The sequence below is a fragment of the Bubalus kerabau genome, chromosome 1 (genome assembly GCF_029407905.1).
Source record: "Bubalus kerabau isolate K-KA32 ecotype Philippines breed swamp buffalo chromosome 1, PCC_UOA_SB_1v2, whole genome shotgun sequence".
Taxonomy (NCBI): domain Eukaryota; kingdom Metazoa; phylum Chordata; class Mammalia; order Artiodactyla; family Bovidae; genus Bubalus; species Bubalus kerabau.
Genome location: NC_073624.1, coordinates 173,042,555 through 173,061,120, shown reverse-complemented (window position 1 = coordinate 173,061,120; position 18,566 = coordinate 173,042,555). Strand labels below are relative to the sequence as shown.

General features: G+C 42.2%; 1 protein-coding gene and 1 long non-coding RNA gene across 3 annotated transcripts in view; one reads left to right on the top strand and one right to left on the bottom strand.

The window, feature by feature from the left end:
* LOC129623080 (uncharacterized) overlaps window positions 1-13,840 on the top strand; it is a 42,420-nt gene extending 28,580 nt beyond the window's left edge. The window contains exon 4 of the long non-coding RNA XR_008700336.1: window positions 11,831-13,840. This is a non-coding gene — a long non-coding RNA (uncharacterized LOC129623080). The remainder of the gene's footprint in view (window positions 1-11,830) is intronic.
* A 2,329-nt stretch (window positions 13,841-16,169) lies between these two features.
* LOC129641900 (RNA-binding protein with serine-rich domain 1-like) lies at window positions 16,170-18,335 on the bottom strand. 2 transcript variants are annotated; one of them, XM_055566471.1, is made up of 2 exons: window positions 18,227-18,335; window positions 16,170-17,692 (listed from the first exon to the last, which is right to left on the bottom strand). In XM_055566471.1, exon 2 carries the CDS (start codon window positions 17,664-17,666, stop codon window positions 16,863-16,865), a length of 804 nt encoding a protein of 267 aa, XP_055422446.1. In that variant the 5' UTR covers window positions 17,667-17,692; window positions 18,227-18,335; the 3' UTR covers window positions 16,170-16,862. The 2 variants fall into 2 exon arrangements, with proteins under 2 accessions (XP_055422446.1, XP_055422447.1); XM_055566472.1 differs by having other exon boundaries at window positions 16,170-17,710; window positions 18,227-18,316.
* Window positions 18,336-18,566: the final 231 nt, after the last annotated feature.

Sequence of the window (18,566 nt, the reverse complement as noted above, 5' to 3'; positions counted from 1 at the left end):
TTATGATAAGTGTCTGCTGCTGCTGCTAAGTCTCTTCAGTCGTGTCCAACTCTGTTTGACCCCATAGACGGCAGCCCACCAGGCTCCCTTGTCCCTGGGATTCTTCAGGCAAGAATACTGGAGTGGGTTGCCATTTCCTTCTCCAATGCATGAAAGGGAAAAGTGAAAGTGAAGTCGCTCAGTTGTGTCCAACTCTTAGCAACCCCATGGACTGCAGCCTACCAGGCTCCTCTGTCCATGGGATTTTCCAGGCCAGAAAACCCACTGAAGTGGGTTGCCATTGCCTTCTCCGTGATAAGTGTCTACTAAATACCATCAGAACTGTGAACTATTTGGCCAGTTGTGGATATAAGTTTTCCCAGAAAAAGGCTCAAGTATGTAAGCAACATGTCAAATATCTAGGTTTTTCCATTTCCAAAGGACAGTGGGGTCTTTTACCTGACAGAAAATGGGCAGTTGGAGGCTTGAGAATACCCAAGACTTGTAGATAACTGAGAGGGTCTCTGGGAATGGCAGGGTTCTGTTGGATCTGGATCTCAAACTATGTGCTCATAGTAAAGCCCCTCTATGAGGCTTTAAAGGGCTATGATTTTGAGCCCCTTACTTGGACTAGCAGATGGCAAGCAGCCTTTGAAACCATAAAGACAGAGTTAGTCTCAGCTCCTGCTTTAGTGCTGCCAGACTTAAAGAAGCCTTTCAGACCGTATGTTCCTAGGAGTGTTAATGCGAACTTTGGGAAACACCCCCTGACATGTTGCCTCCTCCTGAAAACAACGAGAGCAGACCATTAAGGGATGGCCCCTTTGGCTTCTAGTTGTAGCGGCTACTTGTGACATGCTTCTGGAAGCTGAGGCGTTTCCCCCAAGGCAGCCCACCACTGTGTGTGTCCCTCCCCGCATCCTTATTTGCTGGAACAAATAGGTGGCTATTAGCTGACTTCTGGGAGAATGGGAAAATACCAAGCCATTCTCCTGGACCATCTGAGGGTGAGACTTCAATGCTCCTCAGCCCTAAATCCAGCCACATTGCTGCCGATTGATGGTGCATGATCCCCAGTGCATGCCTGCCCACACGTCATGGAGCTGGTGTGCTCTAGCAGACTGGACTTAATGCGTCAACCTTTGGCTAAGCCAGATGAGGACGTGTTGACCAATGGAAGCAGCTTTGTGGGCTGAGGTAGGCAATGTGCTGGGTGCGTGGTGATAACCCTTACAGACATCGTGGAAGCAAAGCCCTGTCCCCAGGAGCCCAGCTCAGAAGGCAGAGACTACTGCTCTGACAAGAGCCCTCCTACTCAGTGAGGGCAAGCGGGTGAGTATATACATAGACTCTCCCTATGCGTAGCGCACACTTAAGGGGCAATATGGAGAGAAAGGGGACTCCTCACTTCAAACAATAAAAACAGCAACCATGCTCCCAAGATCCTGTTGCTGTTAGAAGCAGTCTATAAGCCCTCGCAAGTGGCTGTAATGCACTTCCCAGGCCACTGACCTGGTGACTCAGAGGTAAAGAATCTGCCTGCAGATTGAAATACATATAATATCATATATGAAACGAGTTGCCAGTCCAGGTTCGATGCACGATACTGGATGCTTGGGACTGGTGCACTGGGATGACCCAGAGGGATGGTATGGGGAGGGAGGAGGGAGGAGGGTTCAGGATGGGGAACACATGTATACCTGGGGCGGATTCATTTGGATATTTTGCAAAACCAATACAACATTGTAAAGTTTAAAAAAAAAAAAAAAAGAATCTGCCTGCAATGCAGGAGGCCTGGATTTGATCCTTTGGTCAGGAAGATCCCCTGGAGAAGGGAATGGCACCCCACTCCAGTATTCTTGCCTGGAAAATCCTATGGACAGCGGAGCCTGTGGGCTACAGTCCATGGGGTTGCAGTCGGACAGGACTGAGTGACTAACACTTAATATATAATAAAAGGCAACCAGCTAGCTGACCAATCTGCAAACAACGCAGCAAAGGGAATTATTAAGCCATGATAGGGTCACTACTCCCGTAGATTAGCTTGTCAAGCTACCAGCCAGTATATTCAGAAAAGGGCAAAGAGAGAGCCAAGGAGTGGGGATTCACTCTTGAACACACGCCACCTTGTTGGAAATGTAATGCACAAGGAAGTGCTTTGATTCTTGAGGCCTCCTGAACACTGTGCTCCAGCACATTCATAATAGTACCCATTACAGGAGAGATGCTACCTTACAATGGATTCAGAAATATACAATGGGTCCTAGAAAAGACCCAACGCTGGGAAAGATTGAAGGCAGGAGGAGAAGCAGACAATAGAGGATGAGATGGTAGGATGGCATCACAGACTCAATGGACATGAGTTTGAGCAAGCTCCGGGGGATGCTGAAGGACAGGGAAGCCTGGCGTGCTGCGGTCATGTATGCAGGCCTCTGCATGGGGTTGCAGAGTTGGACATGACTGAGCAACTCAACAACAACCACCTACGAAGGGCCATTTACTGAGTCACTCAAAATTGTATGATTTGTGCAAAAAAGTAACCCAAAGACTGAGGGACTGAACAACAACCCAAGACCCCAGTTAAGCAAAGATACTCTTATCAGACAGGACATTCCAAGGACTTAGAGATTCCCTCCCAGGAGCCAAATGAGGCCAGACCTGTCTTGGAGTGTGCAGGTTCTGTGCTGGACTCAAGGTTGCCAGAAATATCAATAACTTCAGATATGCAGATGACACCACTCTTATGGCAGAAAGCAAAGAGGAGCTAAAGAGCCTCTTGATGAGGGTGAAAGAGGAGAGTGAAAATGCTGGCTTAAAACTCAACATTCAAAAAATGAAGATCATCACATCCAGTCCCATCACTTCATGGTAAATAGATGGGGAAACAGTGGAAACAGCGACAGACTTTGTTTTCTCGGGCTCCAGTATCACTGCAGATTGTGGTTGCAGTCATGAAATTAAAAGACGTTTGCTTCTTAGAAGAAAAGCTATGACAAACCTAAACAGTGTTTTAAAAAGCAGAGACATCGCTTTGCTGACAAAGGTCCATGTAGTCAAAGCTATGGTTTTTCCAGTAGTCATGTACAGATGTGAGAGTTGGAGCATAAAAAAGTCTGAGTGCCAAAGAATTGATGCTTTCAAACTGTGGTGTTGGAGAAGACTCTTGAGAGTCCCTTGGACTGCAAGGAGATCAAACCAGTCCATCCTAAAGGAAATCAGTCCTGAATATTCATTGGAAGGACTGATGCTGAAGCTGAAACTCCAATACTTTGGCCACCTGATGCGAAGAGCTGACTCATTGGAAAAGACCCTGATGCTGGAAAGATTGAGGGCAGGAGGAGAAGGGGAAGGCAGAAGATGAGATGGTTGGGTGGCATCATCGACTATTGATGAGTCTGAGCAAACTCCACAAAATAGTGAAGGACAGGGAAGCCTGGTGTGCTGTAGTCCATGGAGTCGCAAAGAGTAGGACACGACTGAACAACAACATATTTTAAATTTGTTTATTTTTGGCTGTGTTAGGTCTTCGTTGCTGCTTGGGCTTTTCTCTGGTTGTGGAGAGTGGGGGTCACTCTCTAACTGCAGTGCGTGGGCTTCTTTTTGTGGTGGCTTCTCTTGTTGCAGAACGCAGGCTCTAGGGCATGTGAGCTTTAGTAACTGTGGCTCCTTGTCTTGCCCAATAGTTTTGGCACACAAGCTCAGTCGCTCTACAGCGTGTGGGATCTTCGTGTATCAGGGATCAAATCTGTGTCTCCTGCATTGGTAGGTGGACTCTTAACCTATTTTGGAGTGTGCAGGTTATGAACATCCCAGACCTTGACCACTGAGCCACCCAGGAAGCCCTGAATGAATTTTAAAAGACTTAAGCAAATGAAAAGATATCCTGAGTTCACGCTTTGAAACACATAATATTGCTAAGAGGACAGTAAAGTAATATACATATTCAATGCCATTCCTATCAAAATCGCAGTGGTTTTTTATTTGTTGTTGTTAGAAAATACCCAACATAAAATATAGAGTTTGAAGGGAGCCCAAAGAACCAAAACAGCCTGGAACAAGAAGCATAATTAGAGGACTCACATTTCCAGATTTTATCTTATTTTTTAATTTTTCTAATATAAATTTATTTATTTTAATTGCAGGCTAATTACTTTACAGTATTGTAGTGGTTTTGCCATACATTGACATGAATCCGCCACAGGTGTACATGTGTTCCCCATCCTGAACCCCCTTCCCACCTCCCTCCCATCCCATCCCTCTGGGTCTTCCCAGTGCACCAGCCCTGAGCACCCTGTCTCATGCATTGAACCTGGACTGGCGATCTGTTTCACATATGATAATATACATGTTTCAGTGCTATTCTCTCGAATCATCCCACCCTCGCCTTCTCCCACAGAGTCCAAAAGACTGTTTGTTCTTAAAAAGACTGTCCAAAAGACAGATTTAAAAACTTAACTTCTAGGCTACAGTAATCAGATCAGTGTGCTACTGACATAAAGATAGACACACAGACAAGTGGACAGAATAGGGGGACCAGAAATAAAACCTCAGGTATAAAATCATTTAATTTTCAACATGGATATCAAGATTATCCAGTGAGACTATTCATTCTTGTCCACAGATTATGGTGGGCAAATGACATCCACGTGAAAAAAACGTGGTTGGGCTCTTACCTCACATATACACAACAATTAACTCATAAAAGATCAAGACTTAAATGTAAGAGCTAACACTACAAAAATCTTGGGAAAAAAACATAGAGGGAAAATCTTCATGATCTTGTATTTGACAATGATAAATTAGACATCAGGAAAATTAAAAACTTTTATGCATCCCTAATGTCATTTAAGCCACCAGGCTTCCCTGGTGGCTCAGAGATTAAAGCGTCTGCCTGGAATGCAGGAGACCCGGGTTTGATCCCTGGGTCGGGAAGATCCCCTGGAGAAGGAAATGGCACCCCACTCCAGTACTCTTGCCTGGAGAATCCCATGGAGAGAGGAGCCTGGTAGGCTACAGTCCTTGGGGTCGCAAAGAGTCGGACACAACTGAGCAACTTCACTTCAATTCACTTCACTTCAATGTCATTTAAAAGGGATTAATATCTAACGTATACCAAGACTCATAACTCAACAACAAGAAGACAAAAATATCTAATTTCAAAGTAGGCACATAGTTTATTTATTGAAGTATTTAATCTCCCCAAAGAAAAAATCATTTGCCTTTCTGTGTGTTGCCTTCTCACTCTCTTGACAGTGTCCTTTGATGCATAAAAGATTTTAATTTTCACGATGTCTAATTTATCTATTTTTTTATTTCATCATGCCTGTGCTTTTGGTGTTATACTTAAGAAATCAGTGTTGTGATGAGTAGGAACTCAATGGTTCTGTTGATTATTTTTGTGCAAAGAAATCTGAAGTCAGTGCTTATCTCATTGGCCGGGGCACTACATGAATTTTAGCTTCATTTTGTTTTTCAGGCTGATTGGTTTATTTCAGGATGTAATATTTGGATAGGTCTACCAAATTACAAAAAGAATTTAAAATCATAAATAAATTTGGTTATATTATCAAGTTGTGTGCATTCTGCAGAATATCACACTTATTGCGTGGTAATCAATTACAGTTCAGTTTTGGTTTATTACCTCAGGTCCTAGCATTTATATTTCTTTTTACTTAATTCAATGGAGACTTGGAAGCTCCAACATAAATTATAGATCAAAAGATGCCTCAGAAGAAAGAAATTGCTCTCTGTGTTGCTATACTTTGACTAGTGAAATAAAAATTTCTCTTTTCTAGCAACTGAAAATAACACTGAATTTCCTTTCTCCTCTAGTACTGTTGAGCTTTGTATAAACACTTATGAAAGTTAGGAAGAGATATTTGTGACCTCGGGTGGTGACTAAATAAAAACACCTCCACATTTATCAAGAGAACCCCCTGCAACTCAGAGAGTAATTTGCCATTCCTCTGGACAAATCAGAAAGTTCACTGTGCACAATAAGTTTTATAGTCCATGGGGATAAAGTACGCCTTGCCTACTGGAATCCTAGACCCAGGCACACACCTGCATCGCAGTTTATCAGAGGAATCCTTTGAACACTGAAAGCTCAGACTCAATAAGTCCCCTCCCAGTCTGCAGCTCTTGCATGAAGGGAGAGAACTGGCCATTCTTAGTAAGAACTGACTTTCCTCGATCCTTCTGGCTTTGAAAATTTTCTTTCTTTTTATTTTTTAAAAACTATTTAAAACGTTATTTATTTTACATTGGAGGCTAATTAACAATATTGTGGCTGTTTTTGCCATGCATTGACATGAATCAGCCAACAGCGTACACGAGTCCCCATCCTGAACCCCCCTCCCACCTCCCTCCCCATCCCATCCCTCTGGGTTGTCCCAGTGCACCGGCTTTGAGTGCCCTGCTTCACGCGTCGAACTTGGACTGGCCATCTGTTTCACATATGGTAGTATACATGTTTCAATGCTGTTCTCTCAAATCATCCCACCCTCGCCTTCTCCCACAGAGCCCAAAAGTCTGTTCTTTACATCTGTGTCTCTTTTGCTATCTTGCATACAGGGTCATTGTTACCATCTTTCTAAATTCCATATATATGTGTTAATATACTGTATTGGTGTTTTTCTTTCTGGCTTACTTCACTCTGTATAATAGGCTCCAGTTTTATCCACCTCATTAGAACTGACTCAAATGCGTTCTTTTTTATAGTTGACTAATATTCCATTGTGTATATGTACTACGACTCTCTTATCCATCCACCTGCCAATTGAAATTTTTCTTATGCTTTTTTTCCTTGTCATTTGTTTTGTATTCCATTTCTCTCATCTCTGTTTTCTGCTATTCCTTTTATTCTGCTGTTTTCTCCCTTTCATTTCTCTTCGTCTGTAGTTCTCATTGCTCTGATTAATATATATTTTTTCCACTTTATAGTCTTCAAACTCACTTATTATATTGATATTTAGTTTTAATTTATCAATCTTAAATTAAAAAAATAGAGAATAATTACTTTACAATATTGTGATTGTTTTTGCCATACAACAACATGAATTGACATTAGGTATACATATATCTCCTCCGTCTTGAAACCCCTCCCCACCTCCCTCCCCTGCCCACCCCTTCACGTTGTCATAGAGCACTGGCTTCCCCGCATCACACACTGAACTCCCACTGACTATCTGTTTTACATATGGTAATCTATATGTTTTACATATGGTAATCTATATGTTTCAATGCTATTCTCTCAAATCATCCTACCCTCTTCTTCCCCTACTGTGTCCAAAAGTCTGTTCTTCATGTCTGTGTCTCCTTTGTTGCCCTGCATGTAGGATCATTAGTACTATCTTTCTATATTTATATATATGTGTTAATATTTGATATTTGTCTTTCTCTCACTTCCCTCTATATGATAGGCTCTAGGTTCGTTCACCTCAATAGAACTGACTCAAATGCATTTCTTTTTATAGCTGAGTAATAGTCTATTGTATATATGTACCACGGCTTCTTTATCCATTTATCTGTCACTGGACATCTAGGTTGCTTCATGTCCTAGGAATTGTAAATAGTGCTGCGATGAGCATTGGGGTGCATGTGTCTCTTTTCAATTCTGGTTTCCTCAGGGTATATGCCCAGTAGTGGGATTGCTGGGTTGCGTGGTGGTTTTATTCCTAGTTTTTTAAGGAACCTCCATCCTGTTCTCCATAGTGGCTGGATCAGTTTGCATTCCCACCAACACTGTAAGAGGGTTCTCATTTCTCCACACCTTCTCCAGTGTTTATTGCTTGTAGACTTTTTGGTAATGGCCATTTTGACTGATGTGAGATGATACCTCATTGCATTTCTCTAATAATGAGTGATGTTGAGCATTTTTCATGTATTTATTAGCCATCTATATGTCTTCTTTGGAGATATGTATGTTTAGGTCTTCTGCCAACTTTTTTTTTTTCTGTCCACTTTTTGATTGGGTTGTTTGTTTTTCTGGTATTGAACTGTATGAGCTACTTGTAATTTATCAACTTTTTAATAAGTGTTTATATCCTTTCTAATCTTCCACCTTCTTTGAATGTGAATTCTCATTTCTGCTGTTAATTTATTTATTCCTCTGTGACCTTAAATTCCTCTTGGATTCCTTCCTGCTTTTCCTCTTCTCTGCCAGTTATAATATTCCCTCTCTGTCTTCTATGCCTTCATTTTGTTTTCTTAATTGTATATATATATTTTTCTTTCTATTATGCTTTTGCATTCTTCAACATAGTTTTCTATGTTTCTTTATTCCTCTTTAATGACCTTTCTCATATTACTAAACATCTTTTCATGTCACTCATATGTGTTGTTTACTCTTATATATGGTCTGATTTTTTGAAATTCAAAATTTAGCAATTTTATTTTCATTCTGATTCTTTCCTGTGTGTATTTCTTTTTATGTACAATTCTTCCAAACCTATTTTTATAAGGTGAAATTACCAAACTGTTAAAAACAACTCTATGGAAAAATATCGTGTGATACATAGTTTGGAAATTATTTATTTATTTTTAAAAATTTTATTTTATTTTTAAACTTTACAATATTGTATTGGTTTTGCCATATATCAACATGAATCCGCCAGAGGTATACACATGTTCCCCATCCTGAACCCTCCTCCCTCCTCCCTCCCCGTACCATCCCTCTGGGTCGTCCCAGTGCACCAGCCCCAAGCATCCTGTATTGTGCATCGAATCTGGACTGGCGACTCATTTCATATATGATATTATACATGTTTCAATGCCATTCTCCCAAATCATCCCACCCTCTTTCTCTCCCACAGGGTCCAAAAGACTGTTTTATACATCAGTGTCTCTTTTGCTGTCTCGTATACAGGGTTATTGTTACCATCTTTCTAAATTCCATATATATGCGTTAGTATACGGTATTGGTGTTTTTCTTTCTGGCTTACTTCACTCTGTGTAATAGGCTCCAGTTTCATCCACCTCATTAGAACTGATTCAAATGTATTCTTTTTAATGGCGAAGTAATACTCCATTGTGTATATATTTAAAAATCAAGGAAATTTGCTGTACAAATTTCAGCTCTTTCCTAAGTTCACCATATAGTCTCCTTATTTTTTAAATTAAATATAGTATTCTCAAATTCAGATTCATAAATTAATTTTAAAAAGTAAACTGCTGCTTTTCTTACACATGCATTTCTATATTTGTATGATTCTTAATTATACAAGTTTGTATAAATTTAGGGTATTTCTCAGGTGTGTGCCACAAACAATGTTAAGAGTCATTTCAGAAGAAACAGCTGAGTTCTGTTATAATCAAATAAAAATTACACAAACACACACACATACATTCTATTTTGCCTTATCTATCTATATATCATCTATTTATCTCTAGCAAAACAGAGTGATTAGCAGTGACTTTCCAGTATAAAATATATCACATCAGGACAACCTGTGATTGGAGATATAGAATTGAAGTATATGTTCAACATGTGTAAGAAATGATGTAAAATACTAACTTCATACTCTATGAGGTTGAATTATGAAAGCATGAAAATATTTCATGTAGTAAATCAGTAATCACACCACATCAGAATTATTATTTTTTGCAGCTGTAGAAAATAATAATAAAGCATTTATGTCAATTTCATAACCGTGAGGGGTCTTTCTTTTAAAGCATCACAGGAAAGCATGAAGATCTGAAATGGACTCAGGACATCACTTTAGGGAGGAGGAAACTGATCTGGAAATGAACAAGAGGAGCCAGGAGAAAGCTTCTCCAGCTGGAGGACTTAACTTGTGAAGTAGTGAGAGACAGTCGACAGCCCCCACCCCAGATGGTTGTGGATGCAGTCACAGGGTGGGTGCTGAGGACTGAAGAGAAACGGAGTCCAGATGGTTCCAGCAGGTCTGGGAGCAAGCAGGAGAGCTTGAAGACCCAGGGACATGGCTGATGACTGACAACTCAACCTAGGGAGCTCTGCTTTACCAGTGAATAACGTTGTTTCTCTTGTTGTTTTATACACTTTGCTTCCATTTAAAAAATACATTTCTGTTCAGTTCAGTTCAGTTGCTCAGTCGTGTCCGACTCTTTGAGACCCCATGAATTGCAGCACACCAGGCCTCCCTGTCCATCACCAACTCCCGGAGTTCACTCAAACTCATGACCATCGAGTTGGTGATGCCATCCAGCCATCTCATCCTCAGTCGTCCTCTTCTCCTCCTGCCCCCAATCCCAGTATCAGAGTCTTTTCCAATGAGTCAACTCTTCGCATGAGGTGGCCAAAGTACTGGAGTTTCAGCTTTAGCATCATTCCTTCCAAAGAACACCCAGAGCTGATCTCCTTTAGAATGGACTGGTTGGATCTCCTTGCAGTCCAAGGGACTCTCAAGAGTCTTCTCCAACACCACAGTTCAAAAGCATCAATTTTTTGGCACTCAGCCTTCTTCACAGTCCAACTCTCACATCCATACATGACCACTGGAAAAACCATAGCCTTGACTAGACATACCTTTGTTGGCAAAGTAATGTCTCTGCTTTTGAATATGCTATCTAGGTTGGTCATAACTTTCCTTCCAAGGAGTAAGCGTCTTTTAATTTCATGGCTGCAGTCACCATCCACAGTGATTTTGGAGCCCAAGAAAATAGTGTCTGTCACTGTTTCCATTATTTTCAGTGTTTCCATCTATTTGCCATGAAGTGATGGGACTGGATGCCATGATCTTAGTTTTTTGAATGCTTAGGTTTAAGCCAACTTTTTCTCTCTCCTCTTTCACTTTCATCAAGAGGCTCTTTAGTTCTTCTTCACTTCTGCATAAGGGTGGTGTCATCTGTGTATCTGAGGTTATTGATATTTCTCCCAGCAATCTTGATTCCAGCTTGTGCTTCATCCAGCCCAGAATTTCGCATGATGTACTCTTCATATAAGTTAAATAAACAAGTTGAAAGTATACAACCTTGATGTATTCCTTTCCCAATGTGGAACCAGTTTGTTGTTCCATGTCCACTCATTAAGAATATTTGAAGCCAGGGACACAGATGGCATTGCCTGGAAGAATGTGTTGAATAAATGTGAAAGCATGACTGACGTAAGAAGCATCAATTGTTAAGTGAGATAGGAGAGAGAGGGCTAGGAGGAGGGGAAGAAGGGAGAAAAACAGCTGTTTACAGTGGAAGAAAGAAACTTTAGGAAGGGAATATGGCTTTTCCAAGTTATGGCATAAGCAGGAGAATATTTGAGGGAAGATGGGACTTGGGTTTGAAAGCAAAGTATCTGAGGGTTGAGAGGTACATGATCACACTGGAGATGCGGTACTAAAGGATGGTGAAAACTAGGTAACTGTGTGTTTTAAAGGAAAGTGAAAAAGGAGATATCAGAAAGATATTAATGTCTTGGTATTCAAAGAACCATGTGATCTCTTTGTCCAGGTGATGTTGGATGCAGGGGCCCAGCATGTGTATTGTTGACAGTGACAAGGATGGGAAGATATCCTCAAAGGAGGATGATGTAGGGGAAAGTCTGGAATTGGTTCTGGGCAATGACCTGGAGCTTTCGTTCTTGACTAATATCTGCTTGATGCCCCAGGACTCAGTCCTCAATGAGTGGTGCCTGTATTAGCAGTGTCCCCATCCAATGGGAATGCTTGGAAATGCAGTTTCTTGTCTCCACCCCAGACTACTGGCACTGAGAGCCAGAAGTCTGAGTTCTGTCAATCCTTTGAATAAATGTGATGCACAGAGCAATTTGAGATTCATTTCACTGGGGAGAGTGCAGTGTGGTTATCCAAATGTGCTGAGAACATTCTCCATGACTGGCAGTTTTGTTCACATTTTACATTTCATTTTGTTTTCAAAGGGGAGGCTCAAAAGAAATATAATGCTCAAAAAACTGGAGAAGAAAAGACAAGAGCTTTTCACCAAGGCCAAGCAGAGATGTCATGACAGATCTGTACTTCCTCTGAGGCTGACCGGATGCACTTTCCAGAAGCCAGTCGCAAAGATAACCTTCCATCCTGGCGATGTGGTCAGGTGCCATTGATGTGAGAGGACCCTAGGAGAAGCTGCAGCAAGTCTGTGCATTCAGGAGGCTGCAGGAGCTCCAGGCCTACAACTCTGAAGGAGAACCTTTCAGAACCTTGGACAGCACAAATGTTTCTGGGGTTATTGCCCTGGTATTGCAGGCGAGTTCCTGGGTCATGTTGGTTCCAGATCTCTGCACACCAGGCCTGAGCTCATCACTTTTAGTCTTCAGATAAGGCAGAGATGGACCCAGGATTGGAGCTTTATCTCCCACAGGTCATCTGCAGATGGCCAGAAACAGATGCAGATATTCGCTGACAGTCTCAGATAGGGAAGACAGCAAGGGAGGGATTGGCTATGACCTTGAGGGCAGACAGGCTTGCCAGGGATGCAGAGAGAGCCAGGAGCCAGAAAGAATGTTCTTGAGAACTAGAGAAAAATAGAAGACTGTCTTGTAGAAACCGAATGGTCCCTGGGAAGTGGTTCATAGGGAGTGGGGGTGGGGACAGTCCTCTGCTCCACTTGCCACTTTCACTGTCAACCCGGTTTCTGAACTAAGATGCTTTATTATATTAACTTTGTACTCTATTAAATGCTTAGTAGACAAAAACAAAAGGCATAAATGTTTTTGTGGATAAGAGACGGGGTTTCATGTGACAAGAGTAAAGAGTTTTGTATATCTTTGTACACCTCAGTTTCTGCTTGCCAGAATTTCTTTATTGAATTCTACAAAGTAATCTAGCCTGGGGAATTATTTAGTATTTTTAGTTATAGTATTTTCTTACATTACTTACACTTATGAAACAATCTATTCTACAGAGATTATTTTAATATTTAGTTAATGTTATAAAATCTTATTTTGTTAAGCTTGCTTTTAAGCTTATTTTTGTTAAGCTTGCATTTTTAACATGAGTTGCCTCCTTTTTTTTTTTTTTATCATTCTTGTGCCAAACTCTAAATCAGACAGAAGACATTTTACTGTAAATGTCTTCTTATGCTACGTGTTACCTCTTTATCTGTTACCTAAAAATTAAGTGGGTATTGTTTTTGAAGAATGTCATTTTGTAAAATGTTATTTATTTGTTTATTTTGCTTTTGACTGCCCAGTCTTCCGTTGCTGCCCATCGGCTTTCTCTAGCTGTGGAGAGCCGGGCTAGTCTCTAGTCGTGCCCAGGTGTCTCACTGTGGTGCCTCCTCTTGGGCAGAGCACAGGCTCTAGGTGCTCGGTTTCACTGTTTCTAGCATATGGACTTCGTTGCTCCAGGGCATGTGGAATCAGGGATCAAACCCTGGTGCCCTGCATTGGCAGGCAGATTTTTAACCACTGGATCACCAGGGAAGTTCTGCGTGGGTATCCTTAAAAATTAGATTTGAATTTTGATTCTTAAGAAGGAACAGGTTTTTTGGAAACAATTTATGCTGAAAATGACTTGCCAGCAATCTTGTTGCTCTGGTCAAAAATAGGTCTGAGTCACTGAAACTTGTCTTCTTCACAGTGTTGGGCCCATCATAATTGGTCATTATTCAAGAAACACATTAGATCAGATCAGATCAGTCGCTAGTCGTGTCTGACTCTTTGCGACCCCATGAATCGCAGCACACCAGGCCTCCCTGTCCATCACCAACTCCCGGAGTTCACTGAGACTCACGTCCATCGAGTCAGTGATGCCATCCAGCCATCTCATCCTCTGTCGTCCCTTCTCCTCTTGCCCCCAATCCCTCCCCCAATCAGAGTCTTTTCAAATGAGTCAACTGTTCGAATCAGGTGGCCAAAGTACTGGAGTTTCCGCTTTAGCATCATTCCTTCCAAAGAAATCCCAGGCCTGATCTCCTTCAGAATGGACTGGTTGGATCTCCTTGCAGTCCAAGGGACTCTCAAGAGTTTTCTCCAACACCACAGTTCAAAAGCATCAATTCTTCGGCGCTCAGCCTTCTTCACAGTCCAACTCTCACATCCATACATGACCACTGGAAAAACCATAGCCTTGACTAGACATACCTTTGTTGGCAAAGTAATGTCTCTGCTTTTGAATATGCTATCTAGGTTGGTCATAACTTTCCTTCCAAGGAGTAAGCGTCTTTTAATTTCATGGCTGCAGTCACCATCTGCAGTGATTTTGGAGCCCAGAAAAATAAAGTCTGACACTGTTTCCACTGTTTCCCCATCTATTTCCCATGAAGTGGTGGGACCAGATGCCATGATCTTCGTTTTGTGAATGTTGAGCTTTAAGCCAACTTTTTCACTCTCCACTTTCACTTTCAGCAAGAGGCTTTTTAGTTCCTCTTCACTTTCTGCCATAAGGATGGTGTCATCTGCATATCTGAGGTTATTCATATTTCTCCCGGCAATCTTGATTCCAGCTTGTGCTTCTTCCAGTCCAGCATTTCTCATGATGTACTTTGCATAGAAGTTAAATAAACAGGATGACAATATACAGCCTTGACGTATTCTGTTTCCTATTTGGAACCAGTCTGTTGTTCCATGTCCAGTTCTAACTGTTGCTTCCTGACCTGCATACAAATTTCTCAAGAGGCAGATCAGGTGGTCTGGTATTCCCATCTCTTTCAGAATTTCCCACAGTTTATTGTGATCCACACAGTCAAAGGCTTTGGCATAGTCAATAAAGCAGAAATAGATGTATTTCTGGAACTCTCTTGCTTTTTTGATGACCCAGCGGATGTTGGCAATTTGATCTCTGGTTCCTCTGCCTTTTCTAAAACCAGCTTGAACATCAGGAAGTTCATGGTTCACATATTGCTGAAGCCTGGCTTGGAGAATTTTGAGCATTACTTTACTAGCGTGTGAGATGAGTGCAATTGTGTGATAGTTTGAGCATTCTTTGGCATTGCCTTTCTTTGGGATTGGAATGAAAACTGACCTTATTAAATAAACAATTCATTTTACTTATAAACACTCCCTTTAGTAAACATAATTATTTTCACTGAACACACAGAACATGGAATAAAGGTGTCATGCTACAGAAGTCCCAGGGGGACAATATCAGGAAGGAAAAGAATGACATTTTCTGGAACTCTTTGTGCAGTTTTGATAAAGTTGTTTTATCAGTAGTGGAGAGAGAAGGCTGATTCCAGAGGGCCAAAGAGCGACTGATAAATAGAAGGACAAAGAGTGAGTAGAGGTGGGTAGCTATGCCTTCTGTCAACAGGCTCTGGATTTAACTCTGATAAGTCTGATAAGTTCTCCCCACTGCTGGTAGTACTTACTAAGATTTTCTTCTGTGATTTCAAAGTTCAAGGCACAATAAAGAGTTTATAAATTTGTTTGGGTTCTCAAGTTTTCTCCCTCATGGCCTTGGTTACTTCAGCCCAATTCCCCATAGCTGAGGGAGATAAGAGAGATTTCAGGGATCGATGCAGACTGGACCTGTCCTGGCTCTGTGGTGAGAGCCTGTGCTGCTCCAGAAAACACCTCTAGGAGCACCTCCAGGGCGACCCGGCATTGCTGCTGTGGCCTCTGAGCTCCAGCCACCCTTGAATCAATCCTGGGCACCTTTCTGTCTTCCTGCAAAACATCGTTTGAACAGAGTGACCATTCCAGACCCAGTCATCAAAGTTAATATTGCATTTTCTCCACTAGTTTTCTAATTTTGAATTGTATGTGTATTATCGTCTCTTCATTTTATGTTGATTTTCTCACTAAGTTGGATACCCTATGAGGAGAAGGGTAATGTGAGTTTTAATGATTTACATTGACAGACTCACTTATTCACTTTGCCCTTCTAAAGAGCTCAGATATTTTGTTGAAAAAAAACATTCAAACTCCAAAAATAGTTTCTAAAGTTTTCTCAGAAAGTCACTCAACTTCAGTTACACAATGATACTGCCTCTTTGGCGGTAGACTGCAATCAATTGTCACTATGATTTCACATCCTTTCTCTCTTAATTCATTTAACACTCTAATCACAATAATCTGCTTCAAATGTTAACCTAATCAGTACACTCTTTCTTTTAAATCAATCATTGCTGTCTTCAGAGATGTTTTGAGTGAAAAACTAAAAATATCATTTTATTCCTGTTGTTCTGCCATAGTTATTAACAGTACCCCTTTCAACACTCATTATTTCCTGGTTTTGAAGGAAAATCAATTGATCCTCCCATTTACAGTGCACTTATTACATGCCAAGGGGTGGACTAAAATCTATGATTCAGAAGTTCATTGAACAAAGTCATTGCCCCAGTTTATTTGAATGTTGATGAGAGAAAAGGTGTTTTTTTTTCCACTTTAATCCTAGATTTATTCAACACAATTATTTTTACTGTACACAACAAAGTATAGACACAACATTATCTAAAATACTACAAAGCTACAAAACAGAAAATTTATAGTACTGACTATACAATAAAAGCCGAAAAAGCAAGGACATGTTGCCAAGGTAACCTGCAGGACCACCGGGGTGGTTCTATGGGGACCCTGTAAAGCTGGCTCTCAACTTACCAGTTTCAGAGAAGGGAGCTGTGTGTGTGTGTGTACACATGTGAAAAGAACCATTTTGGGCAGATCACAGGAGGTATTTGACTCTAGAGGTCAGAAAAGGACCCTAGCAGGAGAGTAGGGCCAGGCTGACAGGAATGGCATCACTGCTGGACTCTGCAGGCAGACAGGTTAGGGCAGCGCCAGGCCACCAGAACGGGCCTCAGGTCATCTGGGAAAAGCGCGTTCCCAGGCTGCGGCTGTTGCACCAGCTGGCCCGCTCTGCTCCTCCCTGCTGGCTTTGTCATTAAACAGATTCTCAGGAACTACAACCAGAGTTTTCTAGCCAGAACTGCGGAGGGCATCTTTACAAGCACGACCCCACACCACTGCAGCGGGAACTCTGCTGCCCTGGGACAAGCCGCAGTTGCTGCCCTCACGAGGAGCTGGAGCTGGAGCGGCTCCGGTGGAGGGGGCGACGAGGGAAGCGGTGTCGCCAGCGCTTCTGGGACCTGAGCCAAGGGGAAGGCGACCTTCTCCTTCTCTGTGAGGGTGACCTGCGCCACCTGGGGGGCGGTGAACGCATTCTCCTGCGAGGGCTGAGTCGCCTGAGGGGTGGCACAGCGGTGGCCCTGATCTCCTGGCCGTCAATTTGTCCTCCATCCATGTACTTCACCGCCTTCTCAGCCCCGTCTGGAGTCTCGAACTCCACATAAGCATCAGACAGACCAGGGTGCATCCTCTCTACAGGCATGTCAATCACTCTAACTTTCCCGAAGGTGGAGAATATCTCCCGGATGTGGTCCTTGGTCACGTTCCTGGTGAGTCTCGCGATGTGCAGCTTGGTGGGTTTAGGGGAAGGGCTGTGCCTTCTCCCTTCCTTTTCATCCCTTTCGGGTTGTTTGGAGCGAGACCGCTGTCTCTTGCCTCTTCTATGCCAAGAAGGCTTCAAAGAGCCAGGGGAGCTGCTGGAGCTGGAGCTGGAGCTGCAGGACGTGCTGGAACGTCCTGAGCGGCTGGATGCTGAAGGTGAGCTGGAGCCGCTGCTGGATCCCGAGCTGGTGCTACAGCTGGACGGAGACCTGGAGCTGCTGCTACCACTGGAAGCGCTGCTCCACTTTCGAGTTCTAGCCCTGCCACGGTACTTCTCGCGTGACTCCTTGGGGCGGGCTTTATCTGTAGAGGGATCCCTGGACTGCTCATCAGAGTTCTCTTTGCATCTGGTAGGAGAAGGTGCCATCTTCTCTCTGTCGTGCTCCTCAGTATCTGGAGAGAAACGGCCGACTGAGTAAAAAATGCTCATTAGTGTTTGGTACAATAAAGCACTATAGTAATCAATAAGGCCATCACAGAGACAGAAGAGAGAAAGAGGGAGATATGAAGGAAGAGAAGTAAGGGGAAAGAAAAACATTAATAACAACTGGTGAAGAGATTGGGGAAGGCCAAACTGATGACATATGGAGCAGAGAACTGAAATTTTAAAAAGAAAGAAAAGCAAACAAACCAACCAAGCACTTTGTGGATAAAACATTTTCCAGAGAGAACTATGCAAACAGCCTGAGCAAATACTGCTTCTACTTCAGAGTGATTTTATTTAAAAAAAAATCTGGCTTATTATCCCAAGAAAGGATCATACACAAAACTGTACAAAATGTGGAATATTTCTTAATACTAACATCAAAGAAATAACTTTTAATAAGGTAATTTCTTATTTTAAGGGCCACTACCTGCCAAATTAAAGAGATTGCACAAAAGTAAAAAGCATATACACGAACACTCTTTTGTGGTTTCTACACTCACCAGAAGAGGCTGGCTTGGAAATCTGGTCTGTGCAGGTTCCCCCAGTTCCAAGAGCTGTCCTTGAACCACTCCTGAGATGCAGACTTGCTGAAGTCTACTGACTTCTGCCTCTGATTCTCCTTTTATAGGCGAAGAGATTGGACAATCCAATCAGGGGACAACCCAATCCAGAGGACACACCCTGTCTCAGATCAAAGGCATTGGAGAGGTTCCTAAATCTTCATCCACAAACATTAGGAGTTTTAAACACATGAGCCACCCACCTCCTCGCATGGCCCTGCAGTAAACTCTCTTTGTTCCAAACTCTGATGCTGTGATATTTTTTGGCCTCACAATGCAC

Excerpts from the sequence above, each read along its gene's own strand:
- LOC129641900 (XM_055566471.1), bottom strand. The coding sequence starts at position 17,666 with ATGGCACCTTCTCCTACCAGATGCAAAGAGAACTCTGATGAGCAGTCC.